Source organism: Hemitrygon akajei, chromosome 17 (genome assembly GCF_048418815.1).
Source record: "Hemitrygon akajei chromosome 17, sHemAka1.3, whole genome shotgun sequence".
In the NCBI taxonomy this organism is placed as follows: domain Eukaryota; kingdom Metazoa; phylum Chordata; class Chondrichthyes; order Myliobatiformes; family Dasyatidae; genus Hemitrygon; species Hemitrygon akajei.
In genome coordinates this window covers 42,835,892-42,863,796 of record NC_133140.1, presented here as the reverse complement: position 1 = coordinate 42,863,796, position 27,905 = coordinate 42,835,892, and the positions used below count along the sequence as shown (strand labels likewise).

General features: G+C 41.2%; 1 protein-coding gene across 11 annotated transcripts in view; it reads left to right on the top strand.

The window, feature by feature from the left end:
- chd9 (chromodomain helicase DNA binding protein 9) overlaps nt 1-27,905 on the top strand; it is a 268,861-nt gene that overhangs the window by 234,793 nt on the left and 6,163 nt on the right. For 8 of the 11 annotated variants that reach the window (XM_073070009.1, XM_073070007.1, XM_073070008.1 and 5 more), the window contains 6 exons: nt 5,925-6,818; nt 8,384-8,544; nt 8,703-8,975; nt 12,524-12,940; nt 21,934-22,131; nt 25,360-25,497. In XM_073070009.1, the coding sequence (XP_072926110.1) occupies nt 5,925-6,818; nt 8,384-8,544; nt 8,703-8,975; nt 12,524-12,940; nt 21,934-22,131; nt 25,360-25,497 (2,081 nt within the window). The remainder of the gene's footprint in view (nt 1-5,924; nt 6,819-8,383; nt 8,545-8,702; nt 8,976-12,523; nt 12,941-21,933; nt 22,132-25,359; nt 25,498-27,905) is intronic. The other 3 variants (XM_073070017.1, XM_073070012.1, XM_073070010.1) reach the window with 2 other exon arrangements.

The window sequence follows — 27,905 nt, the reverse complement described above, 5'->3', positions numbered from 1 at the left end:
AAAAAAAACTTTTCCTAATCTTTGTCCTACAGCGATGTCCTTGTAGTCTGAGGTTGTGCCCTCTGGTACTAAACACCCTCTCCCCATCCACTCTACCTAGGCCTTTCATAATTAATAGGTTTCATTGCAACCCCCTCCCCTACTTCATTCTTCTAAAGTCCAGCAGATACAGGACTAGAGCCATCAAATGCTCCTCATTATTAAACCTTTTATTCCCAGGATCATTCTCAGTGAACCTTCTCTGAACCCTCTCCATTTCTTAGATTAGAGGCCCTAAACCGTCACCTGTATTTCATTTGCCACGTCTTTGTCCATTCTCCTAACCTGTCCAAGTCCTTCTGCAGACTCCCTACTTCCTCAACACTACCTGCCCCTCCACCTATCATCTTTTCATCTGCAAGCTTGACCACAAAGCCATCAATTCCATCATCCAAATCATTGACATATAACGTGAAAAGAAGCGGTCCCAATACTGACCCCCTGCGGAACATCACTAGTCACTGGCAGCTAACCAGAAAAGGCTCCTTTTATTCCTACTTTTTGTCTCCGGCTAGTCAGCAAACGTCTGCCCATGCTTGTGTCTTCCTGTAATACGGTCTTATGCACAGCATCTTGACAAAGGCCTTCTGGAAGTCCAACTAAGAAACATTCATTGACTCTCCTTTGTCTATCCTGCTTGCTATTTCCTCAAAGAATTCCGACAGAATTGTTAAGCAAGATTTCCCCTTAAAGAAACCATGCTGACTTTGGCCTATTTTATCCTGAAACCTCATCCTTATTAATGGACTCCAACATCTTCCCAACCACGGAAGTCAGGCTGAATGGATTTTAATTTCCTTTTCTTCTGCCTCCTTCCCTTCTTGAGGGGTGGATTGACATTTGCAATTTTCAGTCTTGCGGAACCATTCTAGAATCTAGTGATTCTTGAAATGTCGTTACTAATGCCTCCACAATCTCTTTATATGTCTCTTTTAGAGCCATGAGATGTAGTCCATCTGCTCCAGGTGAATTACCTACCTTAAGAACTTCCAGCTTTCCAAGTACCTTCTCCTTAGCAACTACACTCACTTCTGATCTCGACACTGTCTAATTTTTGGCATACTGCCGGTGTTTTCTACAGTGAATACTGACCTATTGAGCTCATCTGCCATTTCTTTGTCCCCCACTACTACCTCTCCAGCGTCATTTTCCAGCAGTCCAACCCTTTCATTTACTCTTAATATATCTGCAAAATCTTTCGCTATCCTCGTTTATGTTATTGGCTCGATTACCTTCATATTTCATCTTTTCTCTCCTTATTGCTATTTTAGTTACTTTTCATTTGATTTTAAAAGCTTCCAAATCTGCTGTCTTCCCACAAATTTTTGCGATATTATTTACCGTCCATTTTACTTTTATGCTATCTTTGACTTCTCTTGACAGCCACGGTTGCTTTGTCCTCCCTTTTGAATATTTCTTTGGAATTAAATTATCCTGTGCCTTCTGAATTGCTCCCAGAAACTCCAGCCATTCTGCTTTGCCATCATCCCTGCTAGTGTCTGCTTCCAATCAAGTTTGGCCAGCTCCTCCCTCGTGCCTCTGTAATTCCCTATACTTATGTAATGCTGATACTTCTGCTTTTAGCTTTTCCAATTCAACTGCAGGGTGAATTCTTTTTTTGTAATTTATTTTTTTATTGATGTTCATCATCAAACAAACATTTCCATAAGATGTATTTCAGACATTGTACATATGTATCATATAATCATATATATCACAAATCTCCACAAAGTATTTATCTGAGGTATACACTTATAGAAAAGAGTGGAAAGAAAAAACAAGCAAAAGGAAAGAACTATGTACAAGTAGGGAGTGATTTTTTTACAACAGATTCATTGATTTGTGAGAATAAAATCAGGCCTATGAGGCATTATGTAGTTAAACCATTTTTCCCAGTATGAATCAAATTGTTCCAGCTTATGATTAACAAATACTGTTATCTTCTCCATTTTGTAAATGTCCATTGTAATTTCCATCCATATATTTAAAGTTGGGTTCTCCTGTGATAACCATTTCCTAGTAAGAGTCTTTTTACCAGCCACCAACAGTATATTCATTAAATGTTTATCTCTTTTCAACCATTCTTGAGGTATATATCCAAAATATATGGCCTTACTCTCCAAGGGTATTTCACATTTAAAGATGTTTTGTAGGGCATTGTGTCTCCCCCTCCAATAGTTTTTGATAACAGGGCAGTCCCAAAAAATATGATAATGATTTGCATTTAGATTTCCACAATTTCTTCGGCAAACGGGGAGGTTACCATCATAATGGAATTTCTGAGAGGGTGTAATAAAATATCTTATCAAGTTTTTCCATCCAAACTCCCTCCATTTCTGTGAACTGGTACACTTCCATTGATACCTCCATATTGTTGTCCATTCTTCCTCAGATATAATTATCCCTCCTTCCTTCTCCCATTTTGTTTTAATGTATGAAGTTGAATGTGTTTTAAGATTTGACAACCCCTTATACATGCTTGAAATGATTCTACTACCATTATCTGAATTATATGCTTTTCTAAAGAGCTCTATCAAGCATGTATTTGCCTTGGTTACATTTTTAAGCATCTTATTAACATATTGTCACATCTGTAAATACCGATTTAAAAATCTTGTTTTACTAATAAGTGTTTCTCTTTAAGCATTTCAAAACTGAACAGTGTTCCTTCTTTCATTATGTTGCAAAGAACTGTTATTCCTTTAGCTATCCAGTCCTTAAATCTAGCATCCAATTCATTTGGTGTAAAATCAGAGTCATATGCACACCATTTAAGAATTGCAATATCTCTCTCTAGATTATATTCTTTTACAGTAGTTTTCCATATTTTAAGAGTCAATTTCACCCATGGGTTAGCAATAGTATTAATGTACCTTTGCTGGTTGTTATCGGCCAAAATTGCTTGTATGGGGATGGGAAGTACCCGCTCCTCAATGTTTTTCCATTGAGCGTCATATGATGGGTTGCACCAACATATCACAGCTCTCAACTGTGCTGCAAAATAATAATCTCTAAGAGAAGGCAAGCCCATCCCCCCCCCCTTTTCCTTTGCTAATTGCAAAGTTTTGAGACGAACTCTAGGCCTTTTACCCTGCCAAATATACCTTGATACCATCTTGTTCCATTCATTGAATTAATTTTGATTAATCTCTATTGGTAGGGTCTGAAAGAGATATAATGGTCTGGGCAGTAGATTCATTTTAATAGACTCAATCCTTGAACTGAGACTGAGAAAAGGAATCAGGTTCCATCTTGCCACATCTTCCTTAATTTTTTATATAAAGGCTGATAATTACATTCTGATAATTTTGCCAAATCTTTTGGTATAATGATGCCCAAATATTTGAAAGACTCTGTGTGCCATGCCCAGGGGTATCGACTTTCAATTTGCAGGGTGAATTCTATCATTTTATCACTGCCTCCCAAAGGTTGCTTCACCTTTCCCTAATCAAATCAGTTTCATTACACAGCACCCAATCCAGAATAACTGATTCCCTTGTGGGCTCAACCATAAACTGTTCTAAAAAGCCACTTCAAAAGCATTCTACAAATCCCTTCTCTTGGGATCCAGCACCAACCTGGTTTTCCCAGTCTACCTGCATATTGAAATCCCCCATGACCATTGTAACATTGCCCCTTTTTTTTACATCTTTTCTATCACCTATTGTAATTTGTAAAGGGCCCCCCCCCCCCCAACCTTCATCAGGGATTTCTTTTTCCTTTGCTGTTGTGCACATCATTGGATGTTAAGCTCCCAACTGTGATCTTCTTTCATCCGCAACTCAGTGATGCAGACAAGGTAATGCCGCCAGTTTCTAACTGTGCTACAGGATCAGCTATGTCATTCCATTTATTGCATGCATTCAGTCCTATATTCATCAGCATTCTCAATTTTACCTCCATATTACTGGAAATTAAATTGTTAACCCTTCCTAAATTTGTATTTTTCTTTCTTCTGGAGACTCTCCTAACCTCTCCTATATTCTCCTTCCCTTTTACTTTATTCTCATTCCCAAATTGCTGAACCCCCACCCCTCACTATTTAGTTTAAAGCCCTATTTATACGATTCGCCAGAACCCTGGTTCTAGCATGGTTCAGGTGGAGCCCATCCCATGAGAACAGCTCCTTCCTTCCCCATAACTGGTGCCAGTGTCCAATTCTCACACATTAATCTTTGAGCCTTGCATTTTGCTCTCCAATCCTATTAACCCTTTGCCAATTTGCACATGGCTCAGGTAACAATCCAGAGATTAGAAACATAGAAAACCTACAGCACAATACAGGCCCTTTGGCCCACAAAGCTGTGCCGAACATGTCCTTACCTTAGAAATTACCTAGGGTTACCCATAGCCCACTATTTTTCTAAGCTCCAGAAGTCTCTTAAAAGACCCTATGGTATCGCTCCATCACCGTCACCGGCAGCCCACTCCACGTACTCACCACTCTGCGTAAAAAAACTTACCCCTGATATCTCCTCTGTACCTACTTCCAAGCACCTTAAAACTGTGCCCTCTCATGTTAGCCATTTCAGCCCTAGGAAAAAGCCTCTGACTATCCACAGAATCAATGTCTCTCATCATCTTATACACCTCTATCAGGTCACCTCTCATCCTCCGTCACTCCAAGGAGAAAAGGTCGAGTTCACTCAACCTGTTCTCATAAGGCATGCTCCCCAATCCAGGCAACATTCTTGTAAATCTCCTCCGCATCCTTTCTGTGGTTCCCACATCCTTCCTGTAGTGAGGTGACCAGAAATGAGCACAGTACTCCAAGTGGGGTCTGACCAGGGTCCTATATAGCTGCAACGTTACCTCTCAGCTCTTAAACTCAATCCCACGATTGATGAAGGTCAATGCACCATCTGCCTTCTTAACCACAGAGTCAAACTGCGCAGCAGCTTTGAGTGTCCTATGGACTCGGACCCTAAGATCCCTCTAATCCTCCACACTGCAAAGAGTCTTACCATTAATGCTATATTCTGCCATCATATTTGACCTACCAAGATTATTATATGTTCGGTTCTGTATTTTAATTCAGCCTCTATCTGCTCAAATTCCCTCAGTAGAGCCTCTTACCTTGTTCTTCCTAATTCGATGCTACTCACAACAGCTAGATCATAACCACCCCCCCACCAACTCAAATTCCTATGCCGGTCAGCTGAGATGTTCTGAATTCAGACACCAGGCAGACAACACAACCCTGGGACTCTCAACCCATGTAACAGAAAATTGTGTCTATTCCCCTGATTATACTATCCTCAGTCACAACTGAGTTTCTCTTCTCTACCCCCCCCCCCCTCCATGGTCCAGTTGCTCATCATTCCTACATCCCTCACTCTCATCCTCACAGGGAGCAACAATCTCAGACCTGTCAGGCAAGCTGAGGGTCCTCTCGCATCACTTGTGGAATCCCCCAGCCGGCCTCACTTACAGTCGTACCCTCTTGTCTCTGGGCACAGAGCATGACTGACTGTTGATTTTATTTTGTCCCAGTGGAACAAAATAGAATCTCGCTGTCTCGGCAATCGGTTGATTAGGATTTAAGCATGAGCTGATAGAGCATTAAACCTGGTCTCTGGGCTCTCCAAGCAGCAGAACTTCGGAGCTGTCAGAGTTCCCCAAACCAGCTTTGCTGTGGTTTCCACGGTTAGAGAAAGGGAAATGAAAGCAGTGTGAGCATTCCGAACCTCCTCAACACTGGGAGTAGAGCAGCATTGTAGAGGAGTGCAGAAAGTTTCATCAGAATATGTAACAGCTGCTGCAGTTGATAGCAATTAATGAATTATATAGTTCAAATATATAATAAAATTGTTGCTAGGGGATTTTAATTGCTCAGCACTTCAGACCAAGGGATTAAATTGCTAAAAGCATTTTTTTTACTGCAGAACTTCTCGATCCACCCATTTTCATACAACCTATCACAGAAGAGCGAGCTTCCAGGACACTGTATCGGATTGAGCTGCTCCGAAAAGTGCGGGAACAAGTTCTTCGCCACCCACAACTTGACGAGCGGATAAAACTCTGCCAGCCGGGCCCAGACCTACCTGAGTGGTGGGAGAGTGGAAAACATGATAAGGAATTACTCATTGGAGCAGCCAAGCATGGTGTCAGCAAGACTGATTACCATATTTTCTGCGATTCTGAGCTATCCTTCATGTTAGCCCAGAGGAACAGTAGCCAGAGCAAAATAGCCCAGTCGAGAAGTTCAACGCCACTCTTACATCATCAGTACCCATCTTCTTCTTCGCCTCTGCATTTGCAGCCCAAGGTGCAAGATAAAAAAAGTCAGCCTGAGACTGAAAGTGTAAAATGTGAAAGGAATGCTGTTGTCAAGAAGGAACCACCAGATTCGTCTGATGAAGAAGTTACAATGGACGTTGAATTTAAGAGTAAAGTGAAATCGCATTTCAGCTTGCAGGTGCAGAACAGGTTAGACAAGAAAACTGGTATTAAGTTGGACCCTGATCCTGATGGGTGCATGGTTGCAGCAAGAACTCAGCCCCTAACACCAAACTCAGTGCTCAACAAACGAAAAGCAAACCGACAACGCTCGGACTCGAGCTCTGACTCAGAGTCGGACTCTGACAATTCTTCGTCATCGTCACCTTCGTCATCCTCCTCGTCATCCTCGTCCCAGTCTTCATCTTCCTCCTCATCCTCGTCGTCCTCCTCCTCCTCCTCCTCGTCCTCATCATCCTCGTCCTCCTCCTCCTCCTCCTCCTCATCCTCTTCTGATGATAGCGATAGTGACAGCGATGATAAGCAGACCCCAGCAGGTAGTAAGTACCTCTTGTTAAAGACTCTGTTTCAGCAAGTCAAGTCACATTTATAATAGAATGCAGAAATGTTCCTTTGATTATAAGCAAAACTTCAGCCTTTAAGATATGACTTTTTTGGATATGATAGCCATTATCATTTAAATAGGACTCATCTGCCAACTAAGACTCTGAAATCTTTTTTAGATGTATGAACAATCTGAAGCTTGAACATGTACATAAAACAGACTGTTTTTCTTTGTCGCCATTATTGCTTCATAAAAAAAATGTCAGTGCCTGAGGATTTTTTGATAACTATTTAGGTGTTGCAAGAAGGTCTGATACATATGAGTAATTACTACTATTATTATTGCAGTTTTGATGGTTTTATATTGACAATAAAATTATATTTTAAATAATGAAAAATGAGTGAGGTCAGTCAGGGTTGACCATGGATGTTGCATCCTAGCTGTCTAGGTATGTAAGTCTGGGCAGTACAGTGTGGAGAGCAAGCTGTTACCCACATAACAAGTTCTGTCTCTCCACGCATGTGATGAACCCAATGGAATGGCAGAGACCGACCGATACAATTTGGCACCAACAGCATCTCAGGAGCTGCCAGTAGGGACTCCAGCTCCGGATCTTTCCCTCGGGGCTTACTCCTGAAGCCTTCCCCTGAGTGGGTGTAGACGCAAGGCAGCAGAGGTTTGAGATCAGAGTTTTCCTTCTCCCAGATGAGCTGCCAACCATGGCTGATGAGCCCCATCTGCCCGAAGCAACAGGTTTTAAGCTGCCAGTAACCCACCTTTGCCCTTTCTCCTGTCAGTAGAAGCGGTTCTGCTGGGCTTAATAGCTAAGCCACATGTGAAGGCCAGGAGCTGGACTTGATTGTCAGAGGCTATTTGAGACACACGCCATTGGGAGCATTTATTAGGTAGTGAGAGCTTGTTCCCATTACCACCCCTGGCTGTGACAGGAGCCATAATGAAAAATACTGCAGAGGATATATTACTGTATGTCCAGTGTCACCTTAACTGATACAAGCTACCAGTGATGGTAATATGGGTAACCACCAATCTTAATTAACAAGGCAGTTTTTTTGCCAGAATAAGAAATTACACAACTTTTGCTCGAGGTGGCCATTGTTCATGTTTAACATTTGTTGTGCCAGTAAAGTTTCTCTTTCTGTTCAGCATTTATTCTGTTTTGCCAAAATATAGAGAGAAGAAATCTCAGCACTTGTAGCACAGGGTAGCAAAATATTTTATAATGGAGTTAATGTGTACTGCTGCAGAAGTAATTTTTCTTCCTTCAGGTCAGGTCAGGGAGGAGGAGGATTGTATACCTGTGATAATTCATACTTGAGCAGAACACAGACATTTTCTTTTTGCTGGGAGGGAAAAAAATGAAAGGTAGCAGAGAAGTCTGGCTAATATCAGGGTATAAATATTATCACCTATAATTAGAATTGTATCGTCTCTGCAGAGTTGACAACATAACAACTTGCAATTTTTAATTTTGACATAGCACAGGAGAGCATTAGGGTTGAGAGACTATTTTAACACAAAATCACTTGTATTTCTCTTAAGGTAAAGCACCACAGCACTTGAAGCCCTATGATGAAGATAGTGTAGCATCTCTCAGTATTGCACATGATGAAACACAGGACAGCTTTCTACCAGACAGTGGAAAGCCTGATACCCAGTTCCTGCAAGAAAGGCATAGGTTTGCTGCCTCCTGCTGGCCAAAGGTGAGCACTGGAACTAACAGCCACATTTGAAGAAGTCAAGTTGTGGTGTTACAAACTGGATGTGGCTTCGTTTCTGATTTAAGACAGTAATTTACAGGATAAAGATTTTTGGGATAAAGTTGTGTAAACTTGCAAATATATTTATTGTTTTTATGTAGGATCGTGTAATGATCAACAGAATTGACAGCATATGCCATGCAGTGTTGAAAGGAAATTGGATTCCATCAAGAAGAAGTTATGATTACAATGCTGTGACATCTTCCTATACAACAAAATTACTTGATAGCCCTTCTGCCATGGGAGATTTCAGCGATTCTGCTGTTGTTACATCAGGAAGCCAAGGCGTTAAAGAAGATAATTCTCTTTTGTCGCAGTTCACAAAGGTGAAGAAGCATGTGCGAGAAAAGGAGTTTACAGTGAAAATCAATGACGTATGTTCATTTTTATTACTGTTAGATCTGATTCTAATTGCAGATCTTTGCAGTGTGCAGCATGCTACTCCGCATCTGGCTGCCAGCAGCGTTTTCACTCTGAACTACTTCCTTCGCACACTTTATATACATTATTCCTTTGTGCTTTAACCATTATTAATTTTAAAGTATATTTATTTAGATGTGAGCTGTGTTTGTGATGCCCACCATTGAAAACTTTGTTTCTGCTTTTTCCTTCTGCAATTCTGAAGGCTTTTCTAGCAGTAGTGCTTACTTAATGCTTTGCATTTGTGGTTTCTGCTACTTGAAGGCATTGAACACAGGGATCTTTCGGCTAATACAATATATCATTTGGTTTTGATTGAAGGTCGTTGACACCGCATGATGTGTTGTAGTAAATGCAGAAAATCCATTTTCTTTTCTTTTTGAAATCTCGGCTTTTTAAGTCTGCTTTTGTTTTCTTAATAAGTAAGCATGATCAGTTTTTTTGCCCTATATCATGATCGGCACTTGATGTTGGAATGTCTGACACAAAGCAGGTGCCAAGCTGGTGATTTCTCCAGCAATGGTAGGAGCTCCTTTGTTTGTTAGCATACGTAGTGTGCAATCACACTTGCTAATTATTTTAATATTTCAAAATCTGCATGGAAGTTGACCTTTTCTGACAAGGTATTCTCAAAGTTCTTCAAATTCAAAAACTACTTTGAATTTTCAAAAAGGCAACCACCTTTCCCTCCTCAGTCTCTGGGTTACTCTCATAAGCATATGGTCGAAAGCATGAATAAGTTTCACTTACAAATCAGAAAGGTTTATTTCGGAACAATAATGTTTCATACATTTTCTTAGATTTTCACCAATTTTAGATTCAAAAAGTAACGTACTATCCAAATTTTTATCTGTATTGTAAAGGCATGACTTACTCACTTACAATGCAATTGATTGAAAGCTTCATTCAAGAGTTATGTTCATCAAATTTGGGAAGATGTGTATCATTTTATTCAGCAATTTCCAGAATTTACATCAATGTGAAGACATTATATGTTGAAATTAATAACTTAAAGCATTTTGTTTTCCTTGCATCATTTTGAATATGAGCTTAAAGAACCATACCCTACAAGGCATCTGATAAAACTAGAAGTGGGATTATCCTCAACAATTCGATTTTGCTCAGCTTGAACACGTTAATGCCCTCCCCTTGCAATGTATATTTCTATGATTTTGAATGCGATTGCCAATTCTAGACTTTGTAAAGACTTTATAGTTTAACATCACCCCTTACCTTGGGCCACCCACCATGCCCTCCCTTACCGTGGATTGCTTTCTCACACCACTTGATAAGAAAACATACAGATATTTGAATGGATGGCTTTTCAACTGTGCAGCAAAGAGTCTTTTATTTCCATCACTTGCATTTTTTTTTTAAATCACCTGTGATTCTTTTCCTCAGCTACTGTGGAAGATCAGTCCTTTACTTTGGATAATGCTGGTGGTTAAGTAATCCTAAACATGAATGACATAATTACATTGAACAAGTGCTGAAGGTGTTGGAGAGACAGCTAATTGTTGTTTCAAAGTTCAAAGTAAAATTTATTATCAGTGTACATACATGTCACCCTGTACAACCATGAGATTCTTTTTCTGCAGGCAGAAATCTGTAGAACAGTAACAGTAACTACATCAAACTTTACAACTCCTCCCTCGGAGTGTCAGACACCCTGAGCCAATAGACTGGTCCTGGACTTATTTCCACTTGGAATAATTTACTTATTATTATTTAATTATTTATGGTTTTATATTGCTATATTTCTACACTATTCTTGGTTGGTGTGACTGTAACAAAACCCAATTTACCTCGGGATCAATAAAGTATGTCTGTCTGTCTGTAAACAGGATCAATGGACAGCAAACTCTACAAATGTAAATTTAAGTAAATAGTAATAAACAACGAGCATGAAATAACAAGTTTAAGAGTCCTTATAGTGAGACCATTGGTTATGGGAACACCAGAAGTAGAATGAGTGTAGTTATCCCCTTTTGTTCAAGTGCCTAATGGTTGAGGGGTAGTAATTGTTTTTGAACCTGGTGGTGTAAATCCTGAAGTGCTTGTAGCTTCTACCTGATGGCAGCAGCAAGAAAAGAACGTTGCCTGGGTGGTGAGGTTCTTTGATGATGGATGCTGCTTTTCTACGCCAACATTTCATGTAGATGTTCTCAGTGGTTGGGAGGGTTTTACCTGTGATGAACTGGGCTGAATCAAATTTGTAGGATTTTCCATTCAAAGGCATTGGTGTTCCTGTACCAGGCTGTAATGCAGCCAGTCAGCACAATTTCCAGCATGCATTTATAGAAGTTTTCCAAGGTTTTTGATGACATGCCAAATCTCTGCAGACTCCTAAGGAAGTAGGAGTGCTCTTGTGCTTTCTTTGCAGTTATATTTATGTGATGGGTCCAGGACAGGTCCTCTGAAATAGTGACACCCAGGTATTTAAAGTTACTGACCCTTTCCACCTTTGATCCTCCAATGACTACTGGCTCATGGACCTCTGGTTTCCCTTGCACGAAGTCCACAATTAGTTTCTTGGTCTTGCTCACAGTGAGTGAGAGGTTATTGTTTTGAGCCCCTCTTGGCCAATTTCCCCTCCTATATTCTGATTCATCCCCACCTTTCATACAGCCCACAACAGTGGTGTCATCAGCAAACTTATACATGGCGTTGAAGCTTTACTTCGTCACACAATCATAGGTGTAAACTGAGTAGAGCAGGGGGCTAAGCACACATCCCTGTGGTGCTCCTGTGCTGATAGAGATTGTGGGATTGTGGAGATGTCTATTTGCTACAATACGGAATATTCTTCATACAGCAAGCCCGTAAAAGGGGCTGCCCACACATTGCATTCCCAGCATGTGCCAGATGATCAAAGGGAAAAGTCAGTCCTCATCTGCTCAGAAGAAAAGGCAATCTGACCAAGGACAGAGACCCACTGGCAGGATCTTTTCCACTTCCTCTCAGTTGAGGTATGCAACATGGACCAGAAAAAGCTTTCAAAAACACACAAAAGAAAAAAAAAAGAACATGAAGAATATAATTATTCCAAAGGCACAAGAATTTATCTTGATATCTCAGTAATTCCATTATATGTAATAATTTTTCATGAATAGTTAATAAATTCAATTTTTGACAGAACTCACTGTCTAAACTGGAGATAAAGAAAGGTCATTTGGATGAGAAAGCAGATTATGACAATGCACCAATGTCAAAGAATAAATGATTTGGGTGAAGTTGACGAATATAATAATAATTCTTTTTGCTTCAACTATATCATTAGTAATTATAACTGGATGTTTAAGGTAGTACTAATTTACAAACGTACTCGTACCTACATTCTTAAAGGTTGTTTATAATGTAATCGGTGTGCATGTGTTCATCTAAACATATTCAATTTGTCTGTGGTCTCCAGCTACCAAAACAACAAGGCTTTAGCTGGTAGAGCTAAAGTTGATGTCTATCATCGTAAAGCCTTTTTTTTTATTGCCATTTGTTTCAATAGGAAAGTGGATTGAAGTTAACTTTTCAGAAGCAAAGACTCACTCAGAAGAGAGCTCTAGAGACTGAAGAAGGAACTTCAGATCAGCATCAGTATATGGCACAGCTGCACGATTTATATTCTACTCCCGACAGCAGTCAAGAATTGGCTATGGACTTCTCAAAATCTTTAATGGGAGCTGGGAGCTCCATTCCCTTATCATCCTCAATGCTATTCAATACCAATTTACCTGGCAGCATCTCCACAGCCATCCCTCATCCTAAACCAGCATTAGCAGGTGCTTCTCAGCAGATTACAGGACACTGCACAAATGGAATCCTTTTGGATGCCCAGCCAATTGTTAAAAAGAGAAGAGGAAGGAAAAAGAATGTGGAAGGATTGGACAATCTTTTCATGAACCGGAACAAATCATTACAGCCTGTAAGTCTGCATTTATATTGTAATATCATTAACAAGAAGTTATTTATAGAAATAAATCTAATGATACAACTGAACTGCTAATGTTAGCAATGTAAAATTCTGTTGCCTAACTGCATGAACCTGTTTACTTTCTTTACCTTCTGTCAGTCACCATGTTCCAATGTGATTGCTTCATTGATTATGGCATGAGTCAGTCTTTGCTGACCCACTGAGTATAATTTCACTGCGATGGGAAGTAAAGCTAAAAAGTTTAGAAATAGGTAAAATGTTAATCATATTTGAAGGTGTGGACATATTGAATGAACTGTCCACCTTGTATGGTGAGTAAGGGGGAGGGAGGTGGAACTGTTCCTACAGACATGCATGAACAGTGACATTCTGTCTGCATCCACGATGATTCAGCTGGTAATTCAGTAGAAAATGTCAGGCTCGCTTTCAGAAAAAGGCAGTCAGTTTGCTACAAAATAATCTGTGAATTTATGTGCGATGAAATTAACTTGATTAAAAAGATTTAGCCATCGAACAAATTTAGATTAAACATTTCATGAATGGTGATAAACTTATTTAGTTCAAATAATACGAGAATTGTGCTTAATTTTCACATAGCACAGCTTTGTGGGCCGAAGGGCCTGTATTGTGCTGTAGGTTTTCTGTGTTTCTATAGTTGAGGAGTTAAGGTGAGTACTGGGTCATCAGTGAATTAAATTATGCAGTATATTCCTGTATTTTAAAAAAAGGTTTCTCTGGAAGCTTGGGAGAGGACATGGGCAGGAAAAGTTGATGAAGGGACTGAAAAGCGGAGGATGGGAAATAAGAACAAGACTAATTGAATCCAATTTCCTAGGTTATGGCTATCGGGCTCTTAGATGTAATCGTATTTTTGGTTATCCGTGTACATTTGAGTTAGAAACAACTTGCAATTATAAGTATCCTTTAATGTAGCATCTGTGTCTCAAAGCCTTTCACGTGAATGTTATTGAACAAAATATTGAAGCCAAACCATTTAAGCAAAGGCAAGGAAGGAGCCTGCGGAAGGAAATTCCAGTCATTGGTGCTTAGGCAGTTGAAGACACAAATTATGGGTAAGAGGCCACACTTTGAGAAGCACAGGTGGTTCCATCGGATAATAATATTAAGATAGGGAGAGTGAATCTTGGTTTTAAAAAGGGGACAAGAACACTAAAACTTTGCTGTGGCTGAACTGAGAAAATAAGGATTGGGACTAGGTCAGTGGAGGTTTAAGTGGAACACGTTTAAACTCTAGTTTAATTGGAATACAATGAGGAGAGCCAACTAGGAGTGCTTTGAAGTTGAAACTCAAGGTAACAAACAACGAAGGCTTCAGTAGCTGAGAAATTGAGACTGCATTGCAGAAATTTTCTTCATCATTTAGTCCCTGTTGCTTTTTTCTCCCATTTCCTGTACTTTCCTTGCTTACTGTTTTATTTCTTCCAGACTTTACTACTCTGATCATTTGAAGAACAGAAGGACAACTAACTTTCATTAGCTTCAGCTTATTCAGAACTTTGTTCTCCACATCCTTTACATTATTTCCCTATTACCAAAACCTATAATGTTACAATCTCAATCATGATTAGACTGTTCCATGGGGAAAAAAAATCAAACGAATAATAACATTTTTATTTCCATTACTTTAGAATATCCAAGGTAATTTTGTTTTGCAGTTGCAGAGAGGAGCTGATTGTGTCTACCATTCATTATAATTCATGTTATTGCAGTGCTACTGTATGTCAGTGGCGCTCATGGGTTGGAACTTGCTGGACCAACTCCTGCATCTACTGACACTGAGCTTCATAAGCGTTGCCTATGTGAATGCAAAAAGCCGAGAATCGCTGGGCATTCTGTACCAGAATTCTCACAATTCTGCTCCAACATTGGACTCCAAAGTAGAGGATTAGAGATGAGTGGAGAAGCATGGGTTTACTGAATTCTCTGACATCTTCACCTAAAAACCTGCCTCTTTTCACCATAAGTCTCTCTGTTCTTCCACATTACCCAGGACCTTATTATTCTTCCTAAAGTGCATCACCTCAATATTAACAATACCACCACCAATTCTTGTGCCATCTGCAGACTTAATAATCATACCTGCTAAATTTACATTCAAATCATATAATAAATGACAGCACTAATCCTAATGTATTCAAGAATATTGAGTTATCAGTCCTACCTTTATTTCCATGTGTCCGTGGTAGCAGCAATATTATATTCTAATGTGCTAAGCAATGGTCTGGATTCATATGCCGTACCAGTCTGACTTGTTATATTAAAATGGATTAAAGATATAGTTCAGACCTGCATTTCTCCACTCATATCTGTTAAGCATACTGGATTATTTTGTTCACTTTCTTTATTTGTCTACAAATGAAATTTTAATCAATTGTTGAACTAGTGCCTCAGCTTCATTGTTTCTGCATGTTCTTAGGCTGATACTGCAGGCCAAGTTGAGTTTCTCCACCACAATTTATCTGGAAGTTGATGGGTTTAGGTCTTCTGGGGAGTTTCATGCAGTATCTCTGACAGCAAGGAGGATGCTGTCAGTTTACATGTGGGGCTTACCCCACCCTACCCCCAGAAGGCTTACCGTGTTCCATGAAAGAAGCTAGCCTTGCCTCGGAGAACCAGGCTAGTTTCTTTTGGTAACTTCCTCCCATGCAAGAAGAAGCCTTTTTAAAAGGCCAGTGGCGAGTGACGTCTGCTTGCAGAAGCGGCTTCCTGCCGCAAATTGTGGGCAACAAATCCACCACAAACCGCAAATTTGAAGGGTTTATTCAGCTGGCTAAGAAAGGTAGTTTGTCCATTTTTCCTGTAGATTTTAAAGTTAAGATTACAACTAATGAAAATATAACCAATTATTAGTTCTGTTCATTTTTCTCCAATAATTTGCACAACATATTGCTGAAAAGTATGAAGAATAAAAGGATAAAAGACAAACACCTGCTTAAGGTTTGTAATTTCTCAGGAGAAATGGTTATTTTTCTTGTTTCCCAGAAATACAGGGACTGCACAATATTTTGACTTTAATAGGGTAGATGCTTAGTATTACCAGAAAAGAAGATGCAAATAAGCAAAATTACTTCCAATATTTTGATGTGCTTTTGTATAAGTGAGTATTTCAGTACAATAACAACATTTATTCAACTAGCACACTTAATGTAACAAGACTCCCAAAGACACTTTATGGGAGTATTATCAAACTAAATGAAGATAAAAGCAAACATGAGGAAATCTGCAGATGCTGGAAATTCAAGCAACACACACAAAATGCTGGTGGAACACAGCAGGCTAAGCAGCGTCTATAGGGAGAAGCGCTGTCGACATTTCGGGCCAAGACCCTTCATCAGGACTAACTGAAAGGAAAGTTAGTAAGAGATTTGAAAGTAGGAGGGGGAGGGGAAAATGCAAAATGATAGGAGAAGATTGGAGGGGTGGGGTGGAGCTGAGAGCCGGAAAGGTGATTGGCAAAAGGGATACAGGGCTGGAGAAGGGAAAGGATCATGGGACGGGAGGCCTCGGGAGAAAGAAAGGGGGAGGGGAGCACCAAAGGGAGATGGAGAAAAGGCAGAGTGATGGGCAGAAAGAGAGGGGGGAAAAAAGGAGGGGGGGAAATACTAAATATATCAGGGATGGGGTAAGGAGTGGAGGAGGGGCATTAACAGAAATTGGAGAAGTCAAGATTCATGCCATCAGGTTGGAAGCTACCCAGACGGAATATAAGGTGGTGTTCCTACAACCTGAGTGTGGCTTCATCTTGACAGTAGAGGAGGCCATGGATAGACATATCAGAATGGGAATGGGACATGGAATTAAACTGTGTGGCCACTGGGAGATCCTGCTTTCTCTGGCGGACAGAGCGTAGGTGTTCAGCGAAACGGTCTCCCAGTCTGCGTTGGGTCTCACCAATATATAAAAGGCCACACTGGGAGCACCGGACGCAGTATACCACACCGTGGACTCACAGGTGAAGTGTCGCCTCACCTGGAAGGACTATCTGGGGCCCTGAATGGTGGTGAGGGAGGAAGTGTAAGGGCAGGTATAGCACTTGTTCCGCTTACAAGGATAAGTGCCAGGAGGGAGATCGGTGGGAAGGGATGGGGGGGACGAATGGACAAGGGAGTTACATAGGGAGCGATCCCTGCAGAAAGCAGAAAGAGAGGGGAGAGGGAAAGATGTGTTTGGTAGTGGGATCCCGTTGGAGGTGGCGGAAGTTACGGAGAATTACCCATTGGAGGTGGCAGAAGTTACGGAGAATTACGGAGGCATTTCCCGCACATCTGCCCACCACCCCACTCGGGATAGGGTTACCCTTGTCCTCAACTACCACCCCACCAGCCTCCAGGTCCAATGTATATTTCTGACACTTCCCTCCCCTTTCTTGATCTTTCTGTCTCCATCTTTGGAGACAGCTTATCTACTGATATCTACTATAAGCCTTACAGACTCTCACAGCTACCTGGACTATTCCGCTTCCCACCCTGTCTCTTGCAAAAATGCTATCCCCTTCTCACAATTCCTCCGTCTCCGCTGCATCTGCTCTCAGGATGAGGCTTTTCATTCCAGGACGAAGGAGATGTCTTCCTTTGTTAAACAAAGGGGCTTCCCTTCTTCCACCATCAATTCTGCTCTCAAACGCATCTCTCCCATTTCCCGCACATCTGCCCTCACCCCATCCGCCCACCACCGCATTCGGGATAGGGTTCCCCATGTCCTCACCTACCAGCCTCCGGGTCCAATGTATAATTCTCCGTAACTTCCGCCACCTCCAACGGGATCCCACTACTAAGCACGTCTTTCCCTCCCTCCCTTTCTGCTTTCTGCAGGGATCGATCCCTACGTGACTCCCTTGTCCATTTGTTTCCCCCCCCCCCCCCCCCCATCCCTTCCCACTGATCTCCCTCCTGGCACTTATCCTTGTAAGCGGAACAAGTGCTACACCTGCCCTTACACTTCCTCCCTCACCACCATTCAGGGCCCCAGACAGTCCTTCCAGGTGAGGCGACACTTCACCTGTGAGTCCACGGTGTGGTATACTGCGTCCAGTGCTCCCGGTGTGGCCTTTTATATATTGGTGAGACCCGACGCAGACTGGGAGACCGTTTCGCTGAACACCTATGCTCTGTCCGCCAGAGAAAGCAGGATCTCCCAGTGGCCACACACTTTAATTCCACGTCCCATTCCCATTCTGATATGTCTATCCATGGCCTCCTCTACTGTCAAGATGAAGCCACACTCAGGTTGTAGGAACAACACCTTTTATACCAGCTGGGTAGCCTCCAACCTGATGGCATGAACCTTGACTTCTCTAATTTCCATTAATGCCCCTCCTCCACTCCTTACCCCATCCCTGATATATTTATTATTTTCCCCCCTTTTTTTCTCTCTTTCTGCCCATCACTCTGCCTGTTCTCCATCTCCCTCTGGTGCTTCCCTCCTCCTTTCTTTCTCCCGAGGCCTCCCGTCCCATGATCCTTTCCCTTCTCTAGCTCTGTATCCCTTTTGCCAATCACCTTTCTGGCTCTCAGCTTCACCCCCCCCCCCCTCCCCCTCTGGTCTTCTCCTATCATTTCGCATTTCCCCCTCCCCCTCCTACTTTCAAATCTCTTACTATCTTTCCTTTCGGTTAGTCCTGACGAAGGGTCTCAGCCCAAAACGTCTCAGTGCTTCTCCCTATAGATGCTGCCTGGCCTGCTGCATTCCACCAGCATTTTGTGTGTGTTACTAAAAGAAGATACTGGGCTTGATGAGGGGAAAAAAGCTTGATCACAGATTTAGGGTTTTAAATAGCAGTTTGAACAAGCAATGATAAATCAAAAGATAGATAGGGATTTAAGGAGAGCAAGCCCAAGCTTTCATCCAAGGCAGCAAAAAATAATTGTATCTTGGATCGCACAAGTAGCCAGAAGTGGAGAAAATGTTGCCAAGGGTTCAGCATGTAGATAAGGAAATGAAAGGCAAGACCACCTCCTCGGGAGGAACTGTTGACAGTAGAAGAGAAGGCATTGCATTTGACTCTGGCGGTTTAGTATAAACAGAATCAGGAGTATGCACCTCCACCATTGTATAGTGGGCAAACTTTGGAGGAAGGTGGTGTAGTCTGCCATGTTGAAGTCAGTAGACGGGTCAAGGGAGATTAACGTCAATTTCACGGCCGTGTTGCATGTCAATATTGACTTTGAAAAGAGTCATTTGAAGGTGTGGTAGGGATATGAATAAGACTGCATGGATTTAAACAAATGCTGGGAAAGATGGGCGATGTTAAATTCTCTTTTCTGATGTAATTATGCATAGAATGATCTGTCAGGATGATATTAAACACTACACTGCAAAGGCAAACCAGAAACCTTGGCTGACTGCAGAGGTTCGTGTACTGCTTGGGGGTCAGCAAGCCCCGTGATCTCCTGTGCCGTCAGCAGGGCAAAGCATGAGTATGCACAGAGAATCCACAGACACCTTTGTGTCACCAGGGACATGTGGCAAGGTATACATACCATTACCAATTACAACTCCACCCTGCACGTCAACAACAGCAATGCCTTGAATGCTTTCTGTGCACAATTTGGCCAATTGAATGATGTGACGTCGAGGAAAGCCTCCTCTCACCCTGTGTACCACAGCCAAGGTGAGGTGGACCCAAGCTGGGGTAAACCCACACAAAGCTGCAGATTTGGACAACTTACCTGGTCGGGTGCTGAGGGAGAGACTGTGCAGCCCAGCTGACAGAGTCTTAATGGACATCTTTAATATCTCACTGTAATGGCCCACTGTCCCTGCAGGCTTCAAGCCAGCAGCCATTATTCTGATGTCTGAAAGAACAACAGTAACTGGCTTAAAGGATTACTGCCCAGTGGCACTGTCGTCCCTCTTCCCTGGTTGTGACATTTACTGGGTGTGTTGCAGACAAGGGGTCCAAAGCATTGTTGAACATCCCTATGGCCCATCCCACAATCTCTTTGACCCACTACTATCAGGAGGGAGATACAGAAGCATCAGGACTGGGGCTGTCAAACTGCGTAACAGCTTCTTCCATCAGACTGTGAGACTAATAAATTCCCTGCCATCACCGAGGTCTCGTCACTAGGACAGCGAGCTGTTTACTGTTTCCCTGTGCTGCACTTTACTACATGCATTTTAAACTATATTTAATTAACGTGTAGTATTTTGGTTTACGTACAGTACCGTGTGTGATATATGTAAGTGCGCCGTGGTCCAGAGGAAGCTTATTTTGTTTGTACAGTCAGATGACATTAAATTTGAACTTGAACCTGATATGCAGACAAAACCTTTTCAACATATCTTGATTCTTGTTCGAAAGGATCCAACAGGTTCAAGGACTTGAGAGGAAAGGAAGGTCAGGAATGAGGCAGTAGTTTACAAGGAAGGAGCATTCAGAGTTTTTTTTTGAGAGGGTATTTCTGAAGGAGTCAGTAAGGGTATCCCAAAGAATGGTAACAAAGTACCAGACATAATGTCAGAAAGAAAACTGGACGTTAATTCATGAAAACAAAGTTGTGTCATAAGAGCATGGCGAGTCAAAGAGGGTGCAAGGAGAGTTGGGTGGGGGGTATTTAGAGAAAGTTGTGACCTCTAGATTTGAATAAGTTAAATAAAACTTAAGATTTGTGTGTATTGAGGGTGTATTGGGTGGATCAGCAGAATTGGGAGATAGGATGGTCTCCGAAATCCATGAGCTATTTGCACTTGTTGGGGACACGGGCAAAGGTTATTGCCATCTGATCGAATCAGATCTGTTGATGTCTGGCCGAATCAAATGACCGTTGTGTCTATTCCACGTTCCTCACGCGTAAAAGAGAAAAGTCGAGGGTTATGTTCAGTGAAGGGGGTTATGGTTTTAAATGAGGTGTACATTTAATGGAGAGAATTAATCTTTGCAAGAAAATACTGTGCAATAAAGCTAGGCTGTTAAGATTTAGAAAGTGCAGGAATAACAGTATTAGGGAAGTGTTTCTTCCAGGAATTAATATCAAATAACATGATAATTAGAGAGTGAAAGGAAATATGGATGGGGAGCAATAAGTGAAGTTATCAGGGATGGAAAGGATTGGAATGCTAGATTTCGAGATGAAGGGATTTTCTGAAGGTATAGGTTGATATGCAGTAAGAGCTCTGATGAAGACAGTGAACTCACAAGGAGGCAGAGCATGCAGAATTTCAATAAAATGTTGGGATTCTTGTCTTCTCTCTTGCAACAGATTTTCAAGAGCAAACGTGCACTCAAACCACTGAATGTGTTTAAACAACGCCCCTACAACAATCTGTTAGATTAGTACTAATTGTTCTGTATTGTAGTCCAGATCATATTAAATCCTCTGCTATATTTTCAAGACCTTCCTTGGGTCTCCTCCTTTCCTCCCACACCTTCTTCTGTACAAGACAGCCTCAGTCATTCAATGACCTCTCATTCTGGCGCCATTCCAATTAAATCACCCTTAGTCCAGTAAATCTGGTGCCTCTTTATACTTTTTACAAATAATTCTGGTTCTGTATCATCACACTTCAAATGTTAGAAAACTCAGGCTCTGTAACAGTTTAAATTCTATTACTGTTGAAGTGGGGCCACTGTCCGGTTTGTTTTCTAAGTGATTTTGTTAATGAATATCTCCACTGCAGTGATATGTCAACTCTGTCTCTGTATCCTTTATCCCATCTCGGGTTAGAGTTACTTTGCTAAGGATCATGTGGTATTCTTATTCTATCGAAACATACTGCTTCAGTAATCTATTTTGAAGTTAATGTCATTTGCATTCTGAACCTTGTTTCCACATTCATCCTTTCTAATATTGTAATACCCACATACCTCATTTGATACTGTAAATGTTGAAATTATACATTAGTAATATTACATTTGCTGTGAAGCTCTGTGTTACAATCTGTAAAGTATGCTGACAGCAGGAGTACTCTAACCTTGTTCTGTAAGCTATTGGAAATCTCTAAAGACTTGTTTATGTCTGCAGGCTAATGCTGAATTTATCAACACACAATCAGCATTTAATGCATGTCATGGGCAGCTTCATGCTGAAAGTCGTGTCTCAGTAATTAATGTGAAAGATGGCACCAGACTCACAGGGGAAGATGCTCCAAAAAGGAAGGAATTGGAAGAGTGGCTCAAGGAACACCCAGACTATGTGACAGATGTGTCAGCCCACATTCCAGTGAGTATTTGTCTACATACCAATGCATAAACTCATCTTATCACATTCAGTATAATATTTACTTTTTTTATGTATAGTCAAAGCAAGAACACAGGAGAACAGGAGCACGATGAGGCCACCAGGCCCCCCAAGCCTGACCAATGTGATCATGGCTGATCTATGCTGGCTTCAACTCCTGTTCTGTGCCAATTCCCCACGACCCTCAATCTCATGATCTTTCAGATAATTACCTATCTCTGCTGTAAATACACCTAATGCATTTTCCTCTATCATGCACTGGAACAAAGAATTCCAGAGATACACTCCTTTCATAAAAGAAATTTCCACACAATTAAGTTTTAAATGACCGCCCTTCCCTCAGCCCCATGGTCATCATTCTCCCAACAGCACGCACATCTCAGCATGTAGGTTGTTAACCCCAGTAGGATCTTGTATGTTTGAATATAGACACCACCCCGCCCCCCATTCTTATACACCCAAAGAAATATGAACCCAAATTCATTTTTAAAATTCTCCCTATTGAAAGGCAAGGGCACATGCAGTAATTTTAATTTGGTTATTTCTGAGGGAATACTCAACTCACTCAGTTCATGCACATGCCAACATAACCTTACTTGGCCTCTTACCGTCACCCTTGACCAGTCCATGTTCTATCTTCCTCTTCGCACATCAGTGCACACAAAATAAAGTAATTTATTCCAATTCAAAAAGTTATAAAGTGTGATTTTTAAGTGAACCTTCAAATCCTTTTCTCAGCAAGCTCTGACAGATTCTTGAACATGAACATGACGCCAAAGTCTAATTTTCAAAACAGAAGGCAGATTTTCCATTTCTGTGCTTTGTTAGGCAAATACTTAATATCAAAGTTATACACATTTTCACTGATCATCAGTGACAGTGAATGTGGGCCGCAATCCTTGTCTGGTTTGAAGTTGGTGGTTTAATTGCAATGTCATATTAGCTGAGATAATTATTGACAATGCATTTCTGAGTTTCAACCAATAAAAAATAAAACTGTTGACCTCAAAGGAACCATAGACAATTCAGCCTCTCAAATATATAATGCCAGTCTGTCTTTCCCTGTGGTACTGCAATTCTTTAAAGTATTGGTCTAGTTTACTCTTTAGCCAGCTGATGGCATAGTGGCATCAGTGCTGAACTTCGGGGCAAGAGATCCCGAGTTTGAATCTGGCCGGCTCCCTTGCACGCTCTGCATCCGTGCCTGGGTTGAGTGTTGACCTCATTAAAAAAAAAAACCTGGAGAGGGACGGGCTCCACCAGGTTTCAGATGCCCAAGACACGCTGTATGACGAGCAATCACCAAAAAAATCGGTGCAAAAAGCATGATGCCATGATGGCGCCCCAACAACTCCACCAGGCGGGTTCTCTCTCTCTCTCTCCTCTCTCTCTCATAGAAGGGGTGCTTGATGATTGGTGTGTAGACTGAAAGGCCTGTTTTCATGCTGTTTCTCTCTGTGACTCTACTAATTGAATCTGCCTCCACCATGCAGTCAAGGTATCCCATATTTTAGTTAGACTTAAAAATATACTTGTTTTCCTTGGGTCATCTTGAAAGAAGATGTTGACGTGATCCTTCAGCCTTTCCCCATCATACAATTCCTTAATTTTGGGGAACTTCCCGTAATTCCTTTATGCACCCTCTCTAAGGTCCTTGCCTCTGTGTGAAGGCACAGTGACCTGAACTGAACACAATGGTTCAGTTCTTACCAAACCGGTCTTTGATAATGACTCGTCACAACTTCCTTGCTTTTCAAAGTCAATGTCAAGGTCATCATATCATGAACAGGTGCAATAAAAAGTTCACTTACAGTAGCAGCACAGGCAGATAGCATCTTATAAGTAGCATTCACAAAAAGCATAATTTATCGTAAATATGCACATTTTTAAAACAATAAAACAAATTTGAACAAGAACCAAAGTTGATTTTAATGTAAAGTGATCATAATGTTGCTAAATTGTAGTGAGTAATGATTAGGCTTTTGCCGGTTGGCTCAAGAACCAAATGGTTGAAGGGAACTACCTGCAATCATATGGAAAGTGTGCCAGCATCTTTACTTTCTTAGGAGACAAGGGAGGTTTAGTTTGTCACTGAACACTTCTACAGGTGTACTGTAGAAAGTATCCTGCCCAGGAATTTTAAGCTACTGACTCTCTCCACTGCTGATCTCCCAATGTAGACTGGTATGTATTCACCCTCTTTCCCCTTCCTGATGTCAACAAACAGCTTTTTAGTTTTACTGATGTTGAGCGAGAGGTAGTTTTTGTGGCACCGGTCTCGTTAATCAGATGACCTGTCTTGCTCCAACAAGCTGACTCATCGCCAGCTGCAATTCATCCCACAACAGGAGTGTTGTCAGTGAATTTTAAGTTGACATTGGAGCTGTGCTTAGCCACACAGTCAAGTGTTTACAGGGGGGTTAAGCGTGCAGTCGTAACGTGCACCCGTGTTGATGGTCAATGAGGAGGAGATACTGCCCCCAAGCCTTATTGATTGAGGTCTGCGGATGAGGACGTTGAGCATCTACCATTTATGAAGTTACATTTTTACTGTCTCCTTAAAAGATTTTTGCATGTGTGCAATTTTTGTTCCTCATCTATTCAGAATTTTATCCTTTAGTTTATGACTGTTCTCCAAGTTTGAGTTCTCCCCTCTCCCCCCCCCCCCCCCCCCCAGTCTGCCAAAATCTGGTCTTCTTTGAAGCTTAGGAGCAGCCTTCTCCATTCAACTGTGCAATTTTATCTTGCCTACACAAGATAAGAATTAACCTCAATTCTACCCAATCTGCCCCTAACAAAAGGCAGAAATAGCTAGTGAGAGCCCTGCTCCAGCTGAATGAGCACAGTGGTATATCTGAAAAATACTGCAGGGAAAGTCCATCAGGCAGATGTTGAAATGGATGTTCAAATGGTTGCTAAATACTTTGAATAGTTATTAATTGTCACTAAGGATTGTTACGTGCTAATGCCGTTTACTAATAGTTTTATGGATGCTGTGATTAAATTGATTATGAATGTGTATTGCAGATGGGAGAGTATGTAGTAATTTCAAGATGTAATATTGTAATCATCATAAATATATTTATTTTTCATGATCTGCATTTCTTAGCATTTTATTAGTGTTTATTTCATGCTTGATGGTGACACATAGAGTACATGTTACTATGAATTGTACTTTCTTAGTTTTAAGTCTTTTGGCATTTATTTTAGAAAATCAACAAACCTGAGATTGTAAGTGAGCGACCAAAGCAAAAAAGACATCGGTGCAGGAACCCCGACAAAATAGATGTCAAAAGTTTAACTGGAGAAGAACGTGTGCCTGTTATAAATCGAAGAAATGCAAAGAAGGTAATATTTGCTTCATCCTATTAAACAACTAGGATATTTATTCTGAAGGAAGATAGATTGTAGCCTGGAAGCAAAAGGTTGTCGATGCAGTATGGTTGAAAGAATGGGTTTCCTGAGGCTCTGGTAATATTTTAACCACATGCGTGATTTGTGATATAATATTCCCAATTCCTGGCAAGCAAATAAACCAACTGATACTGAAAATGCTCAACAGGTTAGGCAGCTACTGTGGAAAGATAAAATTCAATAACAAGCACATTTTAATTTACAGCAATGTGTGAGTAATAGAGACCAAGAGACTAGGAGATTGTGTTGGTTTAGAGACTGTCATGGAGGCTTGTTACAGGTCATTTATTTGAATGAGATGCAAATAGACAGATACATGAAAATAAGAGAAAAAGTCTGTAATATTAACTGCTTTTCTCTGTTCATAGATGCCTCTTGATCTGATAAATCTTTCCAACATTCAGTTTCATTTCAGATTTCCAGCAACTGCAAAGTTTTGTATCCAAGACCTTTTGTTCCTCCTTTTATGTTCCATTATTTCCTTCTGTTTTTCATCCCCTCTATAAAATCGGCTGTGGTTGACAAACATTAGCACCCTCTCCCCCAGACCACCGTTATTTACATCTTTTAGTTTCTCTTCACAGATACAAACAAACAAAGTGCTGGAGAACTCGGCAGGCCAGACAGCATCATGGGAGGGAAATAAACAGTCAACATCTCAGACCCACAGACTCCCTTTTGTACTTATCACAGTCAATTTCTTTGTTCCCTGCAAGTTAAAATATATTGCAATGAAGGGACAGTGATCCTAAACATTGTTTTTCTGCACACACGCGATACGATCTGTTTTTATTTCACATCTTGAGCAGTTTAGGTCAGGAGGCTTTTAAAAGCAGGAGCGGGGAATGACAAAAAATGAATCCCTTGATGTCCATAGAAAGATTAAGAATACTCTTAACGAGGGAAATCAGGAAGGCAAAGAGAGGGTAATAGATGCATGTTGCAGGTGGGTTTAAGGAAAGTCCCAAGAAATGTTATAGTACTGTGCAAAAGTCTTGGGCACATATACTGCATGCAGTTAGGATGACTAAGACTTTTACACATACTGTATATTAGTTAAAATAGGAAGATGGTTGGGAAACAGAAATAAGAGTAATTAGCTTTGTGTTAGCTCAGTAGTGTTAAGTGTTATTTGGTAACTGGAAAGACATAATATACAGTACTGAGCAAAAGTCTTAGGCTGAGCAAAATATATGTGCCTAAGTCTTTTGCATGGTACTGTATATTAAGAGTAAAGTATGGGTTTTCTTGGGCTAGGGAGAGAGTAGGTCCCCTTAGAGATCTTCAGGGTGCCTTTCTCTCACCACGAGATGGATGGGATTTTTTAACAAATGTTAAATCATGGTTGATCAGGAGATAAGGGAAACAGATACAAACAAGCTGAAACAAGCAGTCAACGGATACTGCCCAACCTGCTGAGTTCATCCAGCTTATTTGTACGTGTTGATTTGACCACAGCATCCTGCAGTGTACTTTGTGTTTACTAAGGGAAACAGATGTTTTGGAGGGCATTCATATTCCCAGAGAGGAGCTATTTGCAGTCTTACGGTGCATTAAGGTGGATAAAACCCCAGGGCCTGACTGAGTGGGCTTTGTAGGAGGCCCTTGTAGAGATATTTGCTTCATTATTAGCCATTGGTGAAGTTTCAAAAAAAACTGACAGGTTGCTAATGCAATTTAAGAACAGTAGCAAAGACCTATCAGGGAACTACTGGCCAGTCAGCCTGATATCAGTAGTGGGGAAGTTACTGCAGGAAATTCTGAGGGACAGGTTTTACCAGCATTCAGATAAACAGATCCTGATTAGAAGGAATCAGTGTAGCTTTATGCTTGTTGAAAATTTTAGAGTTTTCTTGGAGAAGTAACCAAAACATTAGATGATGTTAGGGCAATGGATGTTGTCTAATTCAGCAATGTCCTGCACTATAACTGGACGACGAGCAGGTCAGGCAGCATCAATGGAAAGAAGTATTTTGGGCCGAGACCCTTCACCTTTCATCAGGACTGGAAAGAAAGGGGGAAGAAGCCAGAATAAAAAGGTGGGAGGGGGAAGGGTGATAAACCGAGCAGCTGCGAGGTGATAGGTGGTAAAGATAAAGGGCTTAGGAAGAAGGAATCTCTTTGATGAGAAGAGTGGACCGTGGAGGAAGGGAAGGGGGGGGCACCCGAGGAGGGTGATGAGCTTGTGTGGAGAAGGGAAAGGGAGGAGCCAGAATAGGGAATGGAAAAAGAGAAAAGGGGAGGGAGGAGAAATTCTGGAAGTTAGAGAAATAGATGTTCATGCCATGAGGTTGGAGATGGAATATAAGGTGTTGCTCATAAAAAGTTTGGTCCCATGGCAT